This window comes from Pseudorca crassidens, chromosome 9 (genome assembly GCF_039906515.1).
Source record: "Pseudorca crassidens isolate mPseCra1 chromosome 9, mPseCra1.hap1, whole genome shotgun sequence".
In the NCBI taxonomy this organism is placed as follows: domain Eukaryota; kingdom Metazoa; phylum Chordata; class Mammalia; order Artiodactyla; family Delphinidae; genus Pseudorca; species Pseudorca crassidens.
In genome coordinates, this window is record NC_090304.1 from 64,871,835 (window position 1) to 64,893,065 (window position 21,231).

At 35.2% G+C, this 21,231-nt stretch overlaps 1 protein-coding gene across 3 annotated transcripts in view; it reads left to right on the forward strand.

Moving 5' to 3' along the window:
• The window catches only part of TMEM135 (transmembrane protein 135), a 247,947-nt gene that overhangs the window by 198,673 nt on the left and 28,043 nt on the right, over nucleotides 1–21,231 (forward strand). For all 3 annotated transcript variants that reach the window (XM_067750649.1, XM_067750648.1, XM_067750646.1), the window contains exon 7: nucleotides 19,083–19,124. In XM_067750649.1, the coding sequence (XP_067606750.1) occupies nucleotides 19,083–19,124 (42 nt within the window). The remainder of the gene's footprint in view (nucleotides 1–19,082; nucleotides 19,125–21,231) is intronic.

Genomic DNA, 21,231 nt, shown 5'->3' on the forward strand with positions numbered 1-21,231 from the left:
CATGGTTCTAATATCAATGAAGAGAAGAAAGTTGTACCACACATCTATTACCACCCTATTAATTTTAATCTTTAGAAAGTCACTTATATGCAGGCTGCAGTTGCTTTTGTGATTATGTTGAACTGCGTTGTTCAGTATAATAGCCCTCAGCCAAACACAGCTATTGAGCACATGAAATGTGGCTACTGCAAATTTAAGGTGCTGTAAGTATAAAGCACACCCAGATTTTGAAGACTTAGTATAGGAAAAGATGTAAATATCTTATTAATAATTCTTTTATGTTGATTATTTGTTGACATGATAATACCTTGGATATATTGGGTTAAGTGAAATACATTATTAAAATTAATCACGTTTTTACCTTTTAAAATATGGCTACTAGCAAATTTAACATTTTATATACACAGCTTGGATTATATTTCTGTTGGACAGTGTTGCTGTACCAGATACAAGACTGGAGATGATCTCTATAGATCTGGTCCGAGCACTGTGATGATTCTGACTGATCTGATTGGTTCTGGAACCATCATTTTACTTCCGATTGTTATGATGTTGAGGTCTCTTTTTAGGATTTTACAGTGTGCTATTTTGGAATGTAGAACTCTTGGAAAGTCCTTTTTATTTCTCAGGGCATGAACCAAAAACTACCTTTGCTTTCAAAGAATTTAAGCCCTTAAACTTTTCATTAGCCCTAGATCGTCTCATTTCTGAAGTTGGACCTTTCTAGCTGGTATGGCTATTACCCTGCTTTTCTTCATCCTTTTATTATTAAAAACCTCAAATTTATTAATTTTATCTCCATGATTCCATTTATTCCATCCAAAGCTTTTGGCTTCTTACAGTCTGAGTTCTTCTTCACTAAGTCTATAGTAGAAAGAATATAGGATTTAGAGTCAGAAGTCTTAGATTCTAATTCTGGTTCCTTCTCTAATAATTTATTAGCTGAACAATCCTGGACAAGACACTTTTCTTCCTAAACCTCAGTCTTTTTATCTGTAAAATGGATGTTGTGGGGACCAAATAAAACACCATACAAATGTTGTTATTACCTACCCACGTTCTTAGAGGTCTTTTTAATCTTTTTGACAGTAGTTGACTTCAGGGCTACTATCCTCTCCTAGTACCCTTTATTCCTTGCTATTTATTTTTATTGTCATTTTAAATCTTCTCATTTGCTCGTCCATTGATATTTGTGGTTCTACCAGTCTTCAGTTCTTCTAACGGACTATGGTTATAAAGAAAAATAGAACAAATATATGATATTGTTCACAAAGTGGAAATCATCACTTGGAATCTGCACAAAGATTTTTAAAGGCTGAGACTGTAGATTCAGAAAAAAGTTCCAACACCAAGGGGGGAGGAAGGAGAAAACCATAAATTGTAGAAAACAAGACCCAAGGGAAGGGGAGAAAGGAACTTAGCATGTACTGAATACCTGTCTTGTTCCAGGCATTGCTCTTGATAGATGATTGTATGTTACCTCATTTTAATTATTTTCCCCCCTGTCTTACAGAGGAAGAAACTGAGGATCAGGCATATTAGCTAACTTGCTTTTAGTTTATTCAGGTCCCTCCTTATTATTTATCTGTGTTTTCCCCCCAGACTTTGTTTGGTAAGTGTTGTTTTACTTTGGGCATTCAAGTTCTGTGCTAATGATGTAGATAGAGTTGGTCTCAAGTGTACTAGCCAAAGTAAATGAAACTTGAGTATTTTTAAACAAAGATACCAGATATGAGATTTATGAAATGTATTTTGTACTGTTTGGGGGAATATAGGTCTCTAGACCAGTCTTTAGAGTGGGTGGAATGGGTGTGGCAGTAATTCAGGAAGCCTTCTCCTCCCAAGCTAGAAATGTCAACAGAACTTTCAAGTCTGAAAGCTGCTGAACACTAAAAATGAAACCCTTCTCAATGTCTGTTTCTTTCCCACATTCCCTCAGGGCTCAACTCCCACTATTCTGCCAGCTACTCCCTTTCCTGGTAGGCAAAGCGAAAATGGTAATTGTGAATTTGTGAGTCAATGCTGCAGCCTTCAGGGCTAAATCCAGCCTTATTTGAAATTTCTTCACAAATGTGACTTTTAACAATCTCTGCTCACTTCCCTCAAAGCTTTCCTCCCTGTCTACACTTCTCCACTTATTAGCTCCCTAATGCTCTACCCCGTACATGTCTTTCTCAGGTTCCACCAGTACCTTCCTACCTTCTGACTTTCTGACTTACTTTTTCAGAAAGGCCCAAGTATCTTGTCTTGTGGCAGATATTCTGTACTGACTCAAGCGTAGAATTAGTAGCAGGAGTGAATGAACTCTTGAGAAAGAAATACCATATTTTCAACTCTATGTCCTCATATTAGAGAAGGCTAGACAAGACTTCCATAAAATATGATTTGTAAGTGCACTGGTTTCTAAAGAAATCTTTTTTTCCCTTAAGGAATTCTAAGAAGCATCTGTTGTATTTCTAGAGAAAATCATCTTTAACCTCTCCTTCATTTTTTGTTTTATTTAAATGAATGGATATTTGAGAAGGCCTTGTCTCCATGTTCAGGCCCCTACAATTTTTCTGCTATAAAAAAAGTATGTGAAGTGTTACTATTACATTGGGTAATTTTATTTCAAACTAAATACAAGACTGTTATTTTCTTCTGTCCTGCTGTATGATTGTCTTTTGTGTTTTCACTTGACTCTCCCTCCTCTTTAGCCTTTTGGAATTTTGCCTCTGAAGCTTGAATCCCCTTCCTTTTTTCTGAAAAAATGAGATGCAGAACAAGGCATGGCTTGAAGTCAAAAGTAAATTCCTGTATTTAAGTGCTAGCAACCGTTATAGGCTGTCAACCTGATGCTTATAGTGAGTGGTGCCTATCAACCACTTGGCTGTTAGGTGACCATATGTTCTAGGAAAGGGCACTGGACTAACTCTAAGAATGTTGAGTTTTGATACATTGCTGCCAAGACAATCACTCTGTATATTAAGAGTTTGTCTGGCAGGATACTGAAAACCTAAAATATAACCCACACGTACAAACTTGTTGGAAGACAGAATACATTTTTCATCAAGTTAGAGTCTCAGTGAGAAAAACCAAGATAGTTTGGATTTTAAAGTTTTCCTCCCACTTTTCTCTACTGCCAGCCTCCACAGGGCCCCTAATTATGTAGCACTGAAATGAAGATTATTTTCTTCATTTTTAAATAATATTATTGCTTTTGACTCAGCAGCATTTCAGTTTACATATGCAAATGAAAATATAAAATTACAAGAGATGGACATTAGCTAGGCTGGTATTTAAGGAGAGAATTGATGTGTAATTAGAACTACTTAGATGTGACCGTACACCAGTTTTGCTCATCTTTGAAAAATAACATATACAATCCTAAATATGTGTGTATGTGGGTGTGTATGTGATCTTGCTACTATCTTTTTTTTTCTTTTTTTTTTTTGTGGTACGTGGGCCTCTCACTGTTGTGGCCTCTCCCGTTGCGGAGCACAGGCTCCGGACGTGCAGGCTCAGCGGCTATGGCTCACGGGCCCAGCCGCTCCGCGGCATGTGGGATCTTCCCGGACCAGGGCACGAACCCGCGTCCCCTGCATCGGCAGGCGGACTCTCAACCACTGCGCCACCAGGGAAGCCCTTGCTACTATCCTTAATATATTTTTAAACATTTCTAATGTAGGCTCATTAAATGTTCTAAGATATTTTCTTGTTAAATATTAGGTCATATATACATTAAATATTCTAAGATATTTTCCTATGAAGTATTACATGAGTATGTTCCACCTTTCAAAACAAGTAAAGCAAGAGCATGTTGCAGAAAGTCAGCTTGTAACAAATATAGATGTATATAAACAATATACTCTATTCTTAATTCAACAGAACTGTTATTTGCTGTACTTAATTCAACAGAACTCAGATAATTTTCACATATAGATGTTACAGGCAAATTTAGAAGTAGATAACCCACCTGGAGGTAAAAATATAATTTTGAACATTTGAGTATTTAGTTTGTTCACTTGTATTAGAAGTTATTTTACTTTGGGTAGAACGTTAATTATATAATTTTTTTTCGACTCAGAACATACAAAGCTATATCTTCAGTGATCCCTAGAACTCAAAGTTTCAATCCATCTCATATAAATAGTATTGAATCAATTTATTTAAATTTGACACCTAGAAGCAGATTGTGACTGTCTCAAGTTTGAGTAAATCATAAAAATTTATAGATTATTTTGTATCAGAATTTTTAAGTTGTGAGGAATCCTAAGGATCATTCAGTTACATCTTTTCACTTTATATTTGAAGAAACTAAGGATCAGAAACGTAAGTTTCTTTTTAAGGTCTTGTAACTATTTAGTGAAAGAGCCAGAATTAAAAATTAGATTCTCAGACTGTCTTACCGTGATCAATTGTGGAGTCTAAAATGGGAGAACACTAACTAGAAGGAAAAGAATTAACCTCTCAGTATATCAGGCCATATATATGTACTGACCTATTTGTGGATGATAGATCATCTCTGTTGAAATTCATGATAACCTTAAGACTGTTCTAAGTCATTAACGTTGTTGGCTCTGATACAGTAAATGAAACATTGCTCAAGTAGGAGGAGCTGTGTTTTCTTTCTCTTGCATTTTGAAATTATCAATGCCACATGATCGATATCGAAGAAATACCTTCCAGATGGCTTTGTTTTTGTTTACTGATTCTATTTTGCAATGGATGTCCTTGAAAGAATATGGGCCTTATAGTTTTGGATGACCTTTCATTCCTCCCTATTCCTCATTTAGGCTGGTCAGATAGGATTTTGTTTTTGTCTTTAAGATAAGCATGACTGTTTGCATGTAAATCCGTTGTCACATTTTATGTGTATATTCAAAAGACTTCATTTTTCCAAATAGTTTGATGAATTAAAACCTTTTTATTCTCATTTTCTACCCTGGTAGAATTTCACTTCTAATAAAGCTTGAGGGAAAGTAGAATACCTTTCTAAAGTTTCTCAAAAAATATCAGGTTATTCCTGTAACCAGTCCCCTAATCTTCCCTCCCCTGCCCAACTCTTCCAAAAAAAGATCCTCAAAAGTGAAGTGACAAGGCTGATAAGGGTCATCAAACTTAAGATTTCCCATGAGATCCTCATAGAAGGGACCTCTATGAAGGGACCTCGCCATAAAAACTGAGAGCACTTTGAAAACAACACAGTTTTCCTGGAACCTGGGAGAGAAGTTTGAAGAGACTACAGATGATGGCAGAAAAACTCAGACTGTCTGCAGCTTTCCATTGGTTCAACGTCAGCAATGGGATGGGAAGGAATTAGCACAATAACGAGAGAATTGGATATGGTGTTAATTACACAAAGGTATATAACTATTCCATCCAAAGTGCCTTGTTGGCAGTCTTGGTTTCTACCATCCTTCTCTGTTCCCACAGTAAATAAATTATGTGACTTTATTAATTGTACACACACAGAGCAATATCTAGAACTACATTATGGTTGCTGAAAATGAGGTTATTCTCTGTGGCAGAGATAGTCTAGATGAATTCCTGATTGCAAAGTGAGAAATAGAGGGTTTTTGGGGGGATTTTTTTATTACAACAGCTAGTATTAATTACCTGAATTTTATAGCGTCTTAAACTTTAATACTTTATGTCTTCATTTAGTCATAGTTTTGAAAAATTATTTTTAAACCAATTTTTTGATCTATCAGAATATATTAAAATGTCTTAAAGTTGATGTATAGTTTAATCTATTAAAACAAAATAAAGAGCGATGTAAGTTTTTAGATGGCTTTTATATTGGTTGCTTTCAACAGAATTCAGTTTGTAAGTTGATGTTTAAAAGATTTAAACAAATACTGCTAAGTGAGATGATAGTTTAAAAATAAACAATGAGGTGGAATTCAGTACTAGGTCATGAAAGCTACACTTGGAATATCTTTGTTAAACACAGATCTGGTCATGTCATTCTTCTGGGGCGTGGGGCCTTTTGCCTTATAGCTAAAGTTCAAACTCATTTTTGACATGGTTTGGCCTATGCCAGTCTTTCTCTACCCTGTTTCCTCCTTTCCATGTGCCACTCACATTAAACCTCTTCAGTTCCCAGAATACCCAATGTGCTCTCTTTTTTAAGTCTTATATATATTGTCCTTCTCTGCGTTCTTCCTCCACTTCTTCCTTTATGTACCACCTTAAATATCTCTTTTATTTTCCTGGGTAGCCTTCCATGACCAAGCCAGGGTTAGACACCTCTCCTTTGTGCTCCTTTAGCACTGTGTGCTTTATATTAAGGTATTTCCTGTAATGTAGATGCACTTTTCACTTACACGTATATGCCGCTGGATTGTGAACTCTTGGAGAACACGGACGCTGGCTATCCCCAGTCCTTGGCAAACTGTCTGGTACATAGTAGACTCATAGTATATATTTGTGAAATACTTAACTGCGTGAATGAATGTGAATAATGCCCCAACCTACAAACTTTATGGTCTCACCTCTTTTATTCAGTTGCAACTCCTAGTTCAGTGTAAACATGCCTATAGCTGCATTCCCATTCCTGCCTTTTGGACTTGATAGTTTTATATTACAGTCACTGTTATATTTCATTTGGGGTGTTGAAAAATAGCTCCTCATTCAGAAAGATTAGACTCCTTTTTAGCCTCCTATTTATGCACATTTATGTCTAAGTGTAAATTCATACCAAATTATCAGGGAAAAAACTAATACAAGTCTATATTAAGGATGAACACTGGGAGTTAATAAGTAATGGGTAGCTGAGTTTAAAATAAACACATTTTTTAGAAACTAAATATTTTTAAAAAGCTTATTAGAATTGCTGTTAAAAAAAATGAATCCAAGAAACATGGTACCCAACTGGAAATATAATTACTCAAAAATACAGTGTTTTCAGTTACTACACAGATAAAAATTTCTTTCTTTCAACATATTTATTGAGTGACCTATATGCTATGCACTGATATAGGCACTTGGAATACATAGCTGAACAATGTGAAATTCCTGAATGCTTTAGTAATGAGAAAAAAAATTGGAGCTCGGAGTACACACACACACGCGCGCGCACACACACACACACACGTTTATGCATGTATATAAAATACTAATTAATATGTTGTAGACAAGCTTATTTCTAAAATCAGTAACAGATTTTAAGAATCATCATACTTAAAGTCAGATATTGAAGTTATTGTGTAAAAGACTAAATGATTGTAGGATTTGGGAGGAAAAGGGGAATTATGCCTTGAATTTCCTTAAATATTATAAACACATACAATTGATCTTCAACAAAAATATGCTTGACGTGTTATAGTAGGCTATGTTATTGTTCAAAAGCCTTTGCTGCCTCTCCCTGGGGAAGCGTTATATGCCCTGCCCTATTAACATCATGCCTGGCCTTCGATTTGCTTTGGCTAATGAAATATGAGTGGAAATGGCTTATGCTTACTTTTGAGCAGAAGCTTTGGAGCCAGGACACAGTGTCCTGTATTCTCTTTTTTTCCCTGCTTTGACAATCAGCAGATCTGAATAGACACTTCTCCATCACGCTAAGGTCCGAAATAAAGAAGACATGTAGTTGAGCCATAGCCAACCCTTGTTTGACAGTTAGCATGAGCAAGAAATAAACTTCGATTGTTGAAACCATTGAAATTTTATTGGAATCACGTGGAGATTTTGTTAAAACACAGATTGTACAGGTTGGGCCCCACTCTTGGAGTTTCTGAATTCAGTAGACCTGGGATGGCAACCACTATTTTTATTTCTAACAAGTTATTATCATCTGATGCTGATGGTGTTCCAAGTGGTCCACACTTTGAGAAACACTGACCTATCCTTTCCTGACTAATACGGTCTGTTAGTTTATATTTCTAGATACCTTAATTACACAGTAAATGCTCTGATAACAAGATGCAGAATATTTCCCAGCCTCATTGTTAGAAGAAGTAAACTCTATAAAACTGCCTTTGATTTCTGGGACACGGACACACAAAATGCCATAAGAAACCCTATATTTGGAAGAGTGGATTAGATAACTATGGATATTACTATCACATTAGCCAGAGCCAATTAAAAACTGCCAAAAATATACAAAGAGCAAAGGAAGTTTGAGAAAGAAACAGACCCCTCTAATTGTGGGAGAAATTGCCATCCCTGATGGACTTGGTAGGAATTCTCTTGAAAAGAGAGGGTGGTTAAAGAGGGGATTGCATATGGAAGGACCAGGGTGACCAAAATGAGGGAGATGAGAAAGTGTGAAATGTGTCTGAAAGTAACTACTAATACAGTTTGCTACTGAGAGACAGATAAGGAAGAAGTGACCTCATGAATTTCTTTCAGAAGTCCAATTTCTTATGTAGTGTATAATAGAAAACACAATAAAGCTTTGTTTCAGTCCTGTTTTTTGTACTCATGTCTGGGATTGAGGTACTTTTGGAATTTAAATTGCTAAAAGTGGCACATTAATACCAAGCGTTGGCCTTATGATTGTCCAGGAAATTTTGGAAAGACTGATGTAAAAAATAACTGTCGTGAAGAGGGAGGTGCGTGAGAGAAGCCAGCATGGAGTCCTGACCAAAGTCAGGCCACATGTTTCGATGGGAGGACATGCGGAAAAGAGGAACAGGAAATTGGTTCCTTTAAAACTATCCATGCTCTTCCGTCCTTTGTAAAGTCTTTGCATAATGTCAGTTGGAAGGATTTTGCTTCTCCCTTCATTCAGGTGATTTGTGATTTCTCTCCTACACCCCAAGACCCCTCTTCTTCCCTGTAGTATTTCTTCTCCACAGTGAGACCGCAGGAGGCACAGAGACTTAGTTGATTGGGGTGTAAAATGATTTTATTGTTGTGTGAGAATGTCTTGGACCAAACTCTGTTTGGGGGCAAATCACTTAATCTCCCTGGGCCTTGGTTTCTTAATCTGTAAAATATAATTCTCTCAGGTTACTTTAGTTCCAATATTTCATTTCTCTAGTACCATTGATAGTACAGGAAGATTCCAATATGTTAAGTTGCCCAATTTCAGTCATATGTAACACAAATTAAGTTCATAATCTTTGAGATGAATGAAGTAAACTGTAGTTTTTAAATGAAAATTTTTATTTATTTATTTATTTTTGCGGTACGCGGGCCTCTCAATGTTGCAGCCTCTCCTGTTGCGGAGCACAGGCTCCGGACATGCAGGCTCCGGACGCGCAGGCTCAGCGGCCATGGCTCATGGGCCTAGCTGCTCCGTGGCATGTGAGATCTTCCCGGACCAGGGCACGAACCCGTGTCTTCTGCATCAGCAGGCAGACTCTCAACCACTGCGCCACCAGGGAAGGCCGAAGATTTTTATTTTAAAGTTAGGATACTCTATAGTCCTCAGTTAATCAAAAAATTATAGCTTTCCAAAAGCATCCAAAATACTGTTTTTGCTCCATTATCCGGAGATGCATGTTTTATTTATTTTAGATCTGAACTTTGATATTAAATAAGTATAACTTTATGAAAAAGTATAGCCTAAATAGCTGCTCATTTTGTTCAATATGAAAACCAATTGCCATATTATTTTAATGACAGATACCAATGTGCATTTGAAAATAAATTAATGTTGATTCAAAGATTCTATATAATTGAAAACATTTGTTTTCATCCTTTTCCCAACCATTATAGGAGGGGAAAAAATGAAAATACTTGCCAATCTTGAGGTCTTTAAAAAATAGATTGGTTCAGTATTGTGGTTATAATTTTGTTTAATGTAAATAATTTTTGTCCATAGCAATGCCATGATTTTAAGAAAATTGCTAAGTTTTTCCTTGAATTTATATAAAACACCATTTTGATCTTAAATTTGGTTTTTGCGTATTGTTAATTTGTCAAGTGTAAACATGTGCCAGTTCCTTTGGAACTACAAAGAGTTTAGATCCAGTGGAGATAAAATCTGCTCTTTTTACAAGTATTTTAAAGTTCGACTAGCATTGCTATTACCAGTTCATTTTGAGAGGGAAATTCATCCTAATTAACATTTCTTTTAGAAACAGTCTGAAGGTGATTCTTGGTTTCTTAGCAGTTGAAGACAGCTTGGAGCATGACCTTCCTTAGTTTGGATTTTAAAGCAAAAGCAGTTCCAGCCTCTCCAAGTTTAAGGAGAAATCTGATTCTATTGGAGTTGTTACTGTAAGTTTGAATCCAAATGTCTCCAATTTGTATTTAGAACACACTGGAAAAAAGTACACAATAATCATCTGGGGACTTACAATCACACTTGATTACCCATAACTGCTGCCTTGCTTCAGCAGCTTTCCTTAGGTTATTGAGAACAAAGCTAAGCACCAGTGTTCCATTCTGTATGAAATAAATGTACTGTAAAATATTTACCAGAATCAAAAATAATATTTTTAACATACTAGGAAATTTCACTATTTAAAGGAATCCAATTGAAAATTATTTGGAAGATACATGATGTGTTCACGAAGCAAACAAAATAATCTTCCACAAATTTCTTCATCTGTTGCTGTTCCAATTTCAGATTTTTGTATATGAGATGAGCTTTCTTAAAGTAGGAACATAATATTAGTTATTTTGTTTTCTCATATTAAGTGCCATATGTGGGTTGAAACTGAATTCTCTGAGTCTGTTTTATTCTTCAAACAATAGTAGACTTAAGAGGAAAAACCTGTTGTGTGTATGTAAGCAATGTAGTGTATTTTAATTGCACATCACAGCTTCTGAGTAGTAAATTGAAATGATTGATTTAACTTGTTGGAGTGTACATATGTGATTAGGACACTGAAGATTTAAATTAAAAAAAGCTAAAATAAAATCTTTAAATTAATTCCATGTCAATTTTTCTGATATTCTTATGATAAATAGGTGTCAATCAAAATCTATAGTTGTTAACTGATTCACTTTGTTATAAAGCAGAAACTAACACACCATTGTAAAGCAATTATACCCCAATAAAGATGTTAAAAAAAAAAGAGAGATCACCATACTATCAATGTTTATAATCTAAGAAATAAACAGAAAATTCCACACAAAAAAATCTATAGTTGTTGATCAAGTTTCAGTTACTAAATTACAGCTGAGTAATAAGGTAAGCTTCTACACCTGAAAACAGGTTAGGTAAATTGATTAGAAAAAGTGGTTTATTCTTTCATGTGGGATTTTAAAAACAAAATAAGAAAAATTTAACTTAAAAAAACTATATAGGGTCTTCCCTGGTGGCACAGTGGTTGAGAGTCCGCCTGCTGATGCAGGGGACATGGGTTCATGCCCCGGTCCGGGAAGATCCCACATGCCGCAGAGCGGCTGGGCCCATGAGCCATGGCCGTTGAGCCTGTGCGTCTGGAGCCTGTGCTCCGCAAGGGGAGAGGCCACAACAGTGAGAGGCCCGCGTACCACAAAAAAAACAAAAAAACAAAAAAACTATATAAAGTGGTATGTGTTTTCTTTATAATGAAGACAACTGTGAAACACAAATTCAAGGCATTTAGATAGGCATTCTTTTTTTTTAATTAAACTTTTCAGTTGTATGCACTCCAAATGTATTTGTTTTTAGTACCAATGATAATTACATAATTAGACAAATCAAAATATTGAAGATCCAGCTATTGTCTGTAACTGTTATTTATAATTAAGTTCTTATATCATTCTTTTCATACCTTCAATATGCTTGAAGTTTAAGCATTTTCTTTTTTAAAAAAATTTATTTATTTCGTTGTGCTGGGTCTTAGTTGCAGCATGTGGGCTCCTTAGATGCGGCTCACAGGCTCCTTAGTTGTGGCACATGGGCTCCTTAGTTGCGTCAGGCAGCCTCCTTAGTTGTGACATGTGAACTCTTAGTTGCAGCATGCATGTGGGATCTAGTTCCTGACCAGGGATCGAACCTGGGCCCCCTGCATTGGGAGTGCAGAGTCTTAACCACTGCACCACCAGGGAAGTCCCTAAGCATTTTCTGTTTTAAATAATTTTGTTCACATATTATAATAATGTAACTTTTATTTTTGATACTGAATGACTTAGGTGATTGTGATATAATCAATAGAATAGAATATTTTAAGAATCATCAGTGTGCACAACTGTTTTAAATCCAATTTGTCTTTGATTTTGCCAATTTTTTTTTAGCATCTTCAGTTGTGCTTTTGCATATGCAGGTGGTCACTGAGTTACAACAGTTCAGCTTAGGCTATTTCAACTTTACAATGGTGTCAAAGCATTGCGTATTTGGTAGAAACCATACTTTGAATTTTGATCTTTTCCTAAGCTAGCAGTGTTTGTTATGATTCTCCCTAGTGATGTTGGACAGCAGCTCCCAGTCAGCCACACAAATCAAAAGGGTAAATGACCAACACTTACTACCATTCTGTACCCATACAACCGTTTGGATTTCACTTTCCATATGATATTCAATAAATTATGTGAGATATTCAAAACTTTATTATAAAATGGGCTTTGTGTTAGATGATTTTCCCCAACTGTAGGCTATATAAGTGTTCTGAGTACGTTTAAGGTGGGCTAGGCTAAGCTCAGCTATGATGTTTGGTTTGTTAAGTGTATTAAGTACATTTTCTTTTTTTTTAATTTATTTACCTATCTATCTATCTATTTATTTATGGCTGCATTGGGTCTTCATTGCTGCACGCGGGCTTTCTTTAGTTGCGGCGAGCGGGGGCTACTCTTCATTGTGGTGTGTGGGCTTCTCACTGCAGTGGATTCTCTTTGTTTTGGAGCATGGGCTCTAGGCATACGGGCTTCAGTAGCTGCAGCATGCGGCTTAGTCGTTGTGGCTTGCGGGCTCTAGAGCTCAGGCTCAGTAGTTATGGCGCATGGGCTTAGTTGCGGCGCATGGGCTTAGTTGCTCAGGGCATGTGGGATCTTCCTGGACCAGGGCTCGAACCCGTGTCCTCTGCATTGGCAGGCGGATTCTTAACCACTGAGCCACCAGGGAAGCCCTGCATTTTCGACTTAATGATATTTTCAACTTGGGATGGATTTATTGGGAAATAATCTCCATCATAAGTGGAAGAAGATCCATACTACTTTTCTCAAATCAAATACTTTAAGGAGATAGATGATGTAAAATGCAGGACTAAAGAAATTTGAAGCTGAACCCATAAAGTACAAATAAAGTAATTAAGCTCTTAGAAAGCACTACTGATACAGGAAATTGTGTGCCAGAACTTTTAGCCAAGATTATTTTCATTTATTTGACAAACATATATAACTATGCAGATATCTTTTTTAATGATCAGAGATGGTATATAATTTATCTTTGCATTACTTAAATGATCTGCAGCACAGTGTCTTCTGTATGTTAGGTGCCTGATAAATGATTGTAGAGTGAATAAAGATAGATGCTGTAATATTTAACCAATATGTGAGTTTCCTTCTAACCAATTCAATGAGTAAAAAAAGGACAAAAGAACTCTGACATTGATACTTAACGAGTGTTCCTTTTTTTGTCATTGTAGTCACATAGTTATCCATGTTCATTGGGATCATAGTTTCAGAAAATTTTATCTATATCATTTGTTTCAGTTAGTAACTTTATGCCTTCTAGCAAAACTTTTACAGTAGTATTTTTAGTAAAGTTGACCGAGTCTTATGTTCTCTGACATAGTATTGGTGAAATAGAGATGAATAACTTTTACGCTGTTTAATCTGTTCCTAAATGTTCAGATATTGATGTTTTTAATTAAACAAACTACACAAATAATATTTGTGTAGTTTGTTTAAATAATATTTAAAATTTAAAAAATTTTAAATGATATATGAATATAGAGAGTAAAAAGTTCTATTCTTCCTTCATGTCTTTTAACCCATCCTACTTCAATAGGTAGCCTGCTAAAACTGTTTGGGGTATATCCTTTTGACCACTTTCTCTATCTTTCTATACTATATAATAAACAGCATTTTATATTTTATCATTAATAATAATATTTTAGCATTGATGCTTCATATAGCAATAATGTAATCTTTTATCATTATTGAGATTATATCTATAGAATTGCTTGTTGTATCAATACTTAACAGCATTTCTGTAGTGTATATATCATCTCAGTAGTTTGTTTTGTAATCTTAAAGTTAAAAAAGAAAAGGTTATTTTTTTCTAAAGGGTTATAAAGGCTATTTTCTCCAATTCTACATTTTTTTTAGATTTAATTACAAAGAAAAATATATGCAAAATATTTTATTTCTAAAATGGAGATACGTGCCTAATTAGATGAATAAGTCCTATCCCCCTGCCCAGCAAAAGGTATTTCAAAGACTTGTATTGTCAGTGAATTGATTGATATTATTTATCAATGCCAATAAAAGTGGAAAGGCTTTAATTTCAAAAAAAAAAAAGAAAAAGGTTGTCTTTGAACCTTTGCCAGGAATAAGTTCCATGTCTAAGTTTTATAAAGCAATAAGCAAATGAAATAATATTAGTAGCAGCCAGTAATCTCAAAACAAATTCAGGGTTTTGTTTGTATGTTACTATTTTTTAAAAAAATTCTTGACATCAGTGAGATCATTATCTATGAGTGATTTTAGAATAATTCATTTATTTTCCATTATTATTTCAAATAATAATAGTATCATTAAATACAATTATAGTAAGTGATGAAATTTCAGAATTAGAAATCATTTAACGAGCCAGTTATGGAGGTCATTTACTTCCAGGCTCTTTTTTAGGAGGCTGTGAGATTAAGCCCTTAAATTAAGTGATTTGCTCTAGGTTGATAGGGAACTTATGACTAGTATCTGTTTCATTGTTCATATCAAGAGTCTTTCCATAGCATCATGCACTGCCTTAGAAATAGGTAAAAGGAGATTTATAAAAGTACATTTTTTATATCTATTATATTTACCAAACAAATGAAAACTGACTAAACAAAAACATTTTAGGAGTCAAAATAGTTCTCAGAGTTTTCAGGTTACTAGAAAGCAACACATTTACATCATCAGATTCTATGTTGGTGCCAAATGGTAGGGTGTTCTTAGAGATTTTATAACTATATGCAATAATAGGAACAGGAATGTCACCTATCGTTAAAAGTCTCATATTTATGATATTTACTTCGGGGAATTTAATGCAGTTTAACTAAAATTTATTCAAAATTCATATTTTGAATGCCTATGAATTTGTTTTTAAACGAAAATGTGCAACAAAATGTTTGATATAGAAACCACATCAAAGAGCCAGAAATTTTTCCAAAAATGGCTTACTAGTGACATCTGCTGGTACAATGTTGTGATAAAGGTGGAAGTACCTCATGGAAATTAAGAATGAGATAAAGAATCTTTTGGGGCAAAATTGTTCATTTTACTATCATTTATATTTCTAATTGAAAAAAAATTATCTTATTGGGTTCTCTCCCACTGGCATTGACCAAGAGTATTATTCTAATAATAATGTTAAACTTCTTTATACTTTCTTGTATATAATATGTAATTCCAACCTGACTCTCTATGATTAGTTGCTTATCAGCTAAGTTGTTTGATATAATGCTGCAAATTCTTTTTCCTCTTTGTCTCTCCGGGCTTTGTTTTCTATCATACATAGCACAGAACATTGCAAATGTAGAGATTCAGTAACTGTGGATTGAGTCATACTAGTTATTTATGTCATTTGCATAGACTGACTTTAATAGGAAAGTTTATGTCTACATGAGTTAAATGCATTATTTTTATGTACACTCAAAAATTAAAATGAGACTTTATATTAGAGAATGGATTTATTAGGAGAAATTATTTTTTTTCTTTTATAGGAAAGATTTTCTGCATTACAGGTTATGATGGAATAAAAAATACTCAGTCCTTGACTATTTTCTTTATTAACACTTAATTCCTAGATGATTGTATCTAGTCCCATGGATTTAAGTACTACTTATAAACGAATCAGACCTCTCCCTTGAACCCACATCTATATAGCCAGCTGCTTCCTTCCTTAATATTTCCATTTATAGCTCACATGCATCTCAAGCTTAACATATCTAAAACAAAACTTTGATTTTTCTCCTCAAACCTGTTTCTTTTGTAGTCTTTCTCACTTCAATAAATGGATATTGTATCCCTCCATTTGCTCAAACCAAAAATATTTTAATAATTTGTAAATTCTCTCTTGTACCCCACATTCAGACTATCAAGAAATTCCACCAGTTCTGCTTTTGAAATACATTCAGAGTCTTACCACTCCCCTCCACCTCTGCCACTGTGATCTAGTCCAGGCACAGTCATTTCTCCTCCTAATAAGCCTCTTTGCTTCTAACTTTGCCCTCCTGTAGTCTGTTTTCAAACCAGCAAAGTGATTGTCTTAAAATTTAAGACAGATCTTGTCACTTCTCTGCTGAGAACCTTCCCAAGTCCTTATCATGCCTACAGGGCCTACAGGAATTGTAGACCACTGGCTCCCTCCACAGCTATTACTGTGACCTCATTTCCTACCACTGCTTCCCTCCAGCTGCAGTAATGCACTTGCTGTTCTCCTTACATGCCATGCAGATTCCTTATCAAGGGCTTTGTGCTTGCTCTTCCTTCAGACTGAAATGCCCTTCCCTCAATTCAGTAAGGTTTCTGTTCAAATTACCAAATTCCACCTTCTCAGAGAGGCCCTTCCTGACTACACTATGTTAAAAACAAACAAACAAAAGGCCCAACCTGATCACTGTTTCTCCCCTCGTCCTGCTTTGCTTTTTTCCATAGCAGTTATCACCACATGACATACTTACTTTTTTTTATCCTATCTCCCCCCCTTCTAGAATGTCAGTGGTATGCAAGCAGAGATTCTTTATTGTCCACTGTTACATCCTTAGAACCTAAACCAGTGCTTGCACATAGTAGGCACTCTGTCAATATTTGTTGAATAAATCAGCGAGCCTTAATACATGAATGGAGAATGTGATTTGATTTACATTATAATAACGGAATCTATCAAATAGTGAGGCACCTTTTAATGGGCTCTGTTTTGTATAAATCTTTATGTTTATATCATACTTTTTACATTTAACACAGATTACAATAGTGTTTCATAGTTAGATTAGGGCTCAGACAATACTTTCGGTGTCAAAATGCAGGGCAGTATTACTATTTTAAAGTTTCTTTTTCTGGGAATAATTACTTTTTTGTCCTTTTGACATAGACATCTGACCCTCAATTACATTAACAGACCTTATACACATGAATGGAAAGAAGAATAGCCCCTTTTGAATCCATGCTAAGACTTTATCAATATGAAGTGCTTCCCACAGGGTTCTGCTGAAAGAACCAAACTTCCATCATAATGAAATTGCAGATTCATTTGTAGATGCCCTTTTATATTTGAAAGCTACTTTTTGATGTTTGGTCTGCAGTTAGATTTATTGTTTAAGGTCACAAATATGCAATCATGACCAGACCAAGTTGTCAGAATCCTTTATCTATTCAGCATTGCACAAAGACAAATGGCTATCTTTTAACAATAACATACCAGAGCCAAAGTTTGTTCCCAGTTGTACATAATCTTTTAATCAATCTGCTTTCTGTTTTCTAGTCAATAGACTCCCAGCCTAACCCCTCACCACCCCACCTATCTAGAAATTACTCAGTTATGGGTTTTAAATTACTGAGAAACACTTTCTTCAGATGGAAACAGATAACTTTAAGAATTTTAATGCTATAATTTTCCCATGCACGCTTTAAGTTTAACATATGAATTATTTTGCCTTTGTCCTCATTCTATACAGAGTAGATAATTATATAGTACGTTAGCTAAATTCTCTGGTTACATTCTCACTGTTAACATGACCACAAAGTAGATTATGTTGCTTAATTGAATTCTTAAGTGCTTTAAAACATCTCAGTGCACATGGATTAAGTTTTTCCCTGAGATTCTATATGTCCTCCAATAAAAATGTATATTTAAAAATTTTTAGATAGATTTCTTATATTTTTGTTCATTTCCTTTGTGACCTTTCATATAAAAGGCATACAGAAAGAATTGTCCAGTTAGATTTAAGGCTATACTTTTTGTCCGAGAATATCCAGTGTCTAATATTAACATATGTTAGAGCATCATTATATCACCAATCTTTATAGTTTCTCCAAGGAATTTTGACACTAGATACCCAAAGATTCTCTAGTAACTTGATCATACCTATAGAGCAGACCATTAAGACCAGGATAGTAATGCCCCCATTTTAAAATCTTGTTTAAATACTTTTTGCAGATGTGAGAATCCCCCCTCCCCCCTACCCCAGTTGCCATGTAGTTTGAGTCTTCCCCCGTTAAAAGGAATACACTGTTTTAGGAGGAGGTATAAGAGAAAACCATAACTTTTAAGTCAGATGAAGTCATTTTTTTGTTTTTCCTGAATTCTGACTACTATTTATTTTGTGACCTCAGGGAAGTTACCACATCTGGGGGGCCTCTGCACAGCTGTGGAGTAGAGAAACACCTATTCATAAGAGTTGTGGTATAATTGAATGAGACGACACATATAAAGGGCCCAAAACAATGCCCAGCAATAGTAAGCACTCAATAATATTTGGAATCTTCTCTCTGTGCTCTCCTCCTCCACCCCCTATTCCTCTTGCTACATTATCTGTTCTGATTGGGTTTACTCAGAAGTTAAAATTGTTAACTAAACTTGAAGCCTTTTTGTGCCTGCCAACTCTACATTGCTCTGCATCCACTGAATTAATAAATAGGGAGAAGTCAGGACCTTGAATTGACCTGTACATAATACCCAGCAGGTGTATGTGGTCTTTCTCTTCGCGACAAATTGCTCCCCCAGGGATTGGCTAGAATGAAGAATACTCCGCTCCCAGCCTTCATTTTAAGTCCACATGGATCCCTTAGAAGATTTACTTTAAATCTCTCTTCAACCTGCAAATCTGAGAATTGAGCCTTAAATTATGTTAATACGACATGGGAAGGCATTATCATTTTAATCATTTTGTGTAAGATGGCTTGTTCATTGTTTGTTGTTTGTTTGACCATTTGTACTGCTCAGATCATCGTCCTAAAAGAGTTTCACCTTTAAAAGAAAATCATTTTCAGGAAAAAATTTAATAGCTATTTAATACTACTACTTTATATCTCAAAACAAGTTATTTTATCATTGTAAATTTCTATTGTTTTAGGTGCAAAGATGGTTTGAAAGGATTTACATTCTCTGCACTTAGGTAAGTTGCATATTTTATTTATCTTTATGTTAAGAGAATTTACAAGTTTTTTTAAAAAAGTAATATCATCGTACATAATTGTAATAAATATTTATTGACTCCACTATTTAAGTTGCAAGCAATTTTAAAAGTCACAAAAGTGGCTTTGTGGACATTTCATTAACAGAGTAATGTGTTAATTTTCCCCCTAAAAATCAGTCAGTCAGCCACTATTTGGGGGGCCTGTTATGTGCCTTACAGTATGGGGTATTAAAGAAGATTACAAGAACTCTCTGTTTATGGAGCTTGGAAAGACAAAGCTACGCATGAACAATTACTGGAAAATGAAGCCCTTAATTGTGTGGTACCAGATTACGGGCTTTGTTGGGGCAGGACTCGTGCATTGTCAAACACATTTTGTATTATAGGCTTCACTAGAGTCACCGGAGTCTTCTTTTCACCTCGTAGCCCATCTCTTATCACAGTAATTGGCACGTGGTCGATACTGTAGAGATGTTGGTTAGCATTAGTGTTGAATTTTATATTTCACCAAACATTTTCACATACATTAGGAAATTAAACTTTCTCTATTATTGAATAGAGTATTTTCGGTTGTGGAAATTCTTTGGTAATGATAACTAAATCATAACACACAGCAGTAATTTCTTCATGTCATATTTTTCATTAAAAGATCATGAAACTTATTAGAAAATAGCTTTTTGTTGTTGTTGCATTCACAGATTAAGTGAATTTTCACTTAAATCAAGTTTAATTAATTAAACTTAATTAAATTAATTAAAGTTTAATTAATTAAATTAAGTGAATTAAGTTTCACTGAAATTAAGTTTCAACTTAAACTGAAAGTTGGTGACAAAATCAAAAGTTGGTTTTCCTAAAGAGAAAAACTCTGCCATTGTTCCTGCATCTTTCCTTAGACTCCCAGAATCCTTGCCAAAACTCAGAATGTGTCAGATATTTGCATATGTTTTCTTCAAATCCACTTATAATGAAGAGCTGACTTGGACTCTTTGCACTTAACATTTTCTCTGTGTTACAGGAAAATATTCTGGAAAAATAGTTATTCACTCTTGCTAGTTCTGTAAGATAATAGTGGAAGTTAGGGGAATAGAAAGAGTCAAGGAGAGAACCACGGGAGAAGAGCCAGTGCAGGAATCTGAAGGTAGACTAAGGCTGATTCATCGTAGTTTAAAACATAGTTAATAATGTACAAAGTTTGGTGACTAAGACCTCAGGCCTTAGAGTTAAACAGTTCTGGGTTCAAATATTTGCTGATATTTTTGACTGTGGACAAGATGCCTTTTCATGTTAACTGTCATGGAAAGTATGGTACCTACTTCATAGTGTTTTGCTATGAGGGTTAAATGATTTAATCTTTGTCCAAGGCTCAGTGCTGTGCCTGTCATGTAGTAAATGCTCAGAAAATGCTCACTATTACGATCTTCCTTTGCTAGGTATTAATTAAATATTTATTATGTGCCCGGCATAATAAATAACTAAATATTTATTATGTGCCAGGCACTGGGATGTAATAACAAAGAAGGTATCTATAGTCTCACAGATCCCACAGTTTAGTGGGGCAGGGAAACTACTAAAAAGGTGCTTCCAGTACTGGGGGATCACTGGGCTGTGAGAGCACAAAGGAAGGATGGCTCACTCACTCCAGCTTGGGGCAGGGACAGCTTCTCCAAGGAAGTGAGCTCTAATCCGAATGGTAGGTCCTGGCCAAAATAGCAACACTTTCCTTTCAGTGTTAGGAAAGGTATGAGAGATATTGTATCTGTTCTAGCATAGCTTTACCTTGTTTATAAAGAGCACCATTCACACCCACGATTAGGAACCAAATTCTTTTGGACCAGCAGTTACCAAGGAGGCACAGCTGCCATCTGGTGACAAACAATCTCACTGCACGCCCCTTACAATTTGGTAAACTAGATGTTTTGTCAAGTTTGTCCTAATGAGATGGGTTGCAATTGTTGATAGTAACAATTTTTCTCTCTTTTACGAGTATTTAAATTTGCCAGAGTTCCCATGTTCTAGAATTTTAGTGTAGTGTTATTGGTCTCCTGTTTTATCTATGTTTTGTGATATTTTCTGAAGGTTCAGCAAG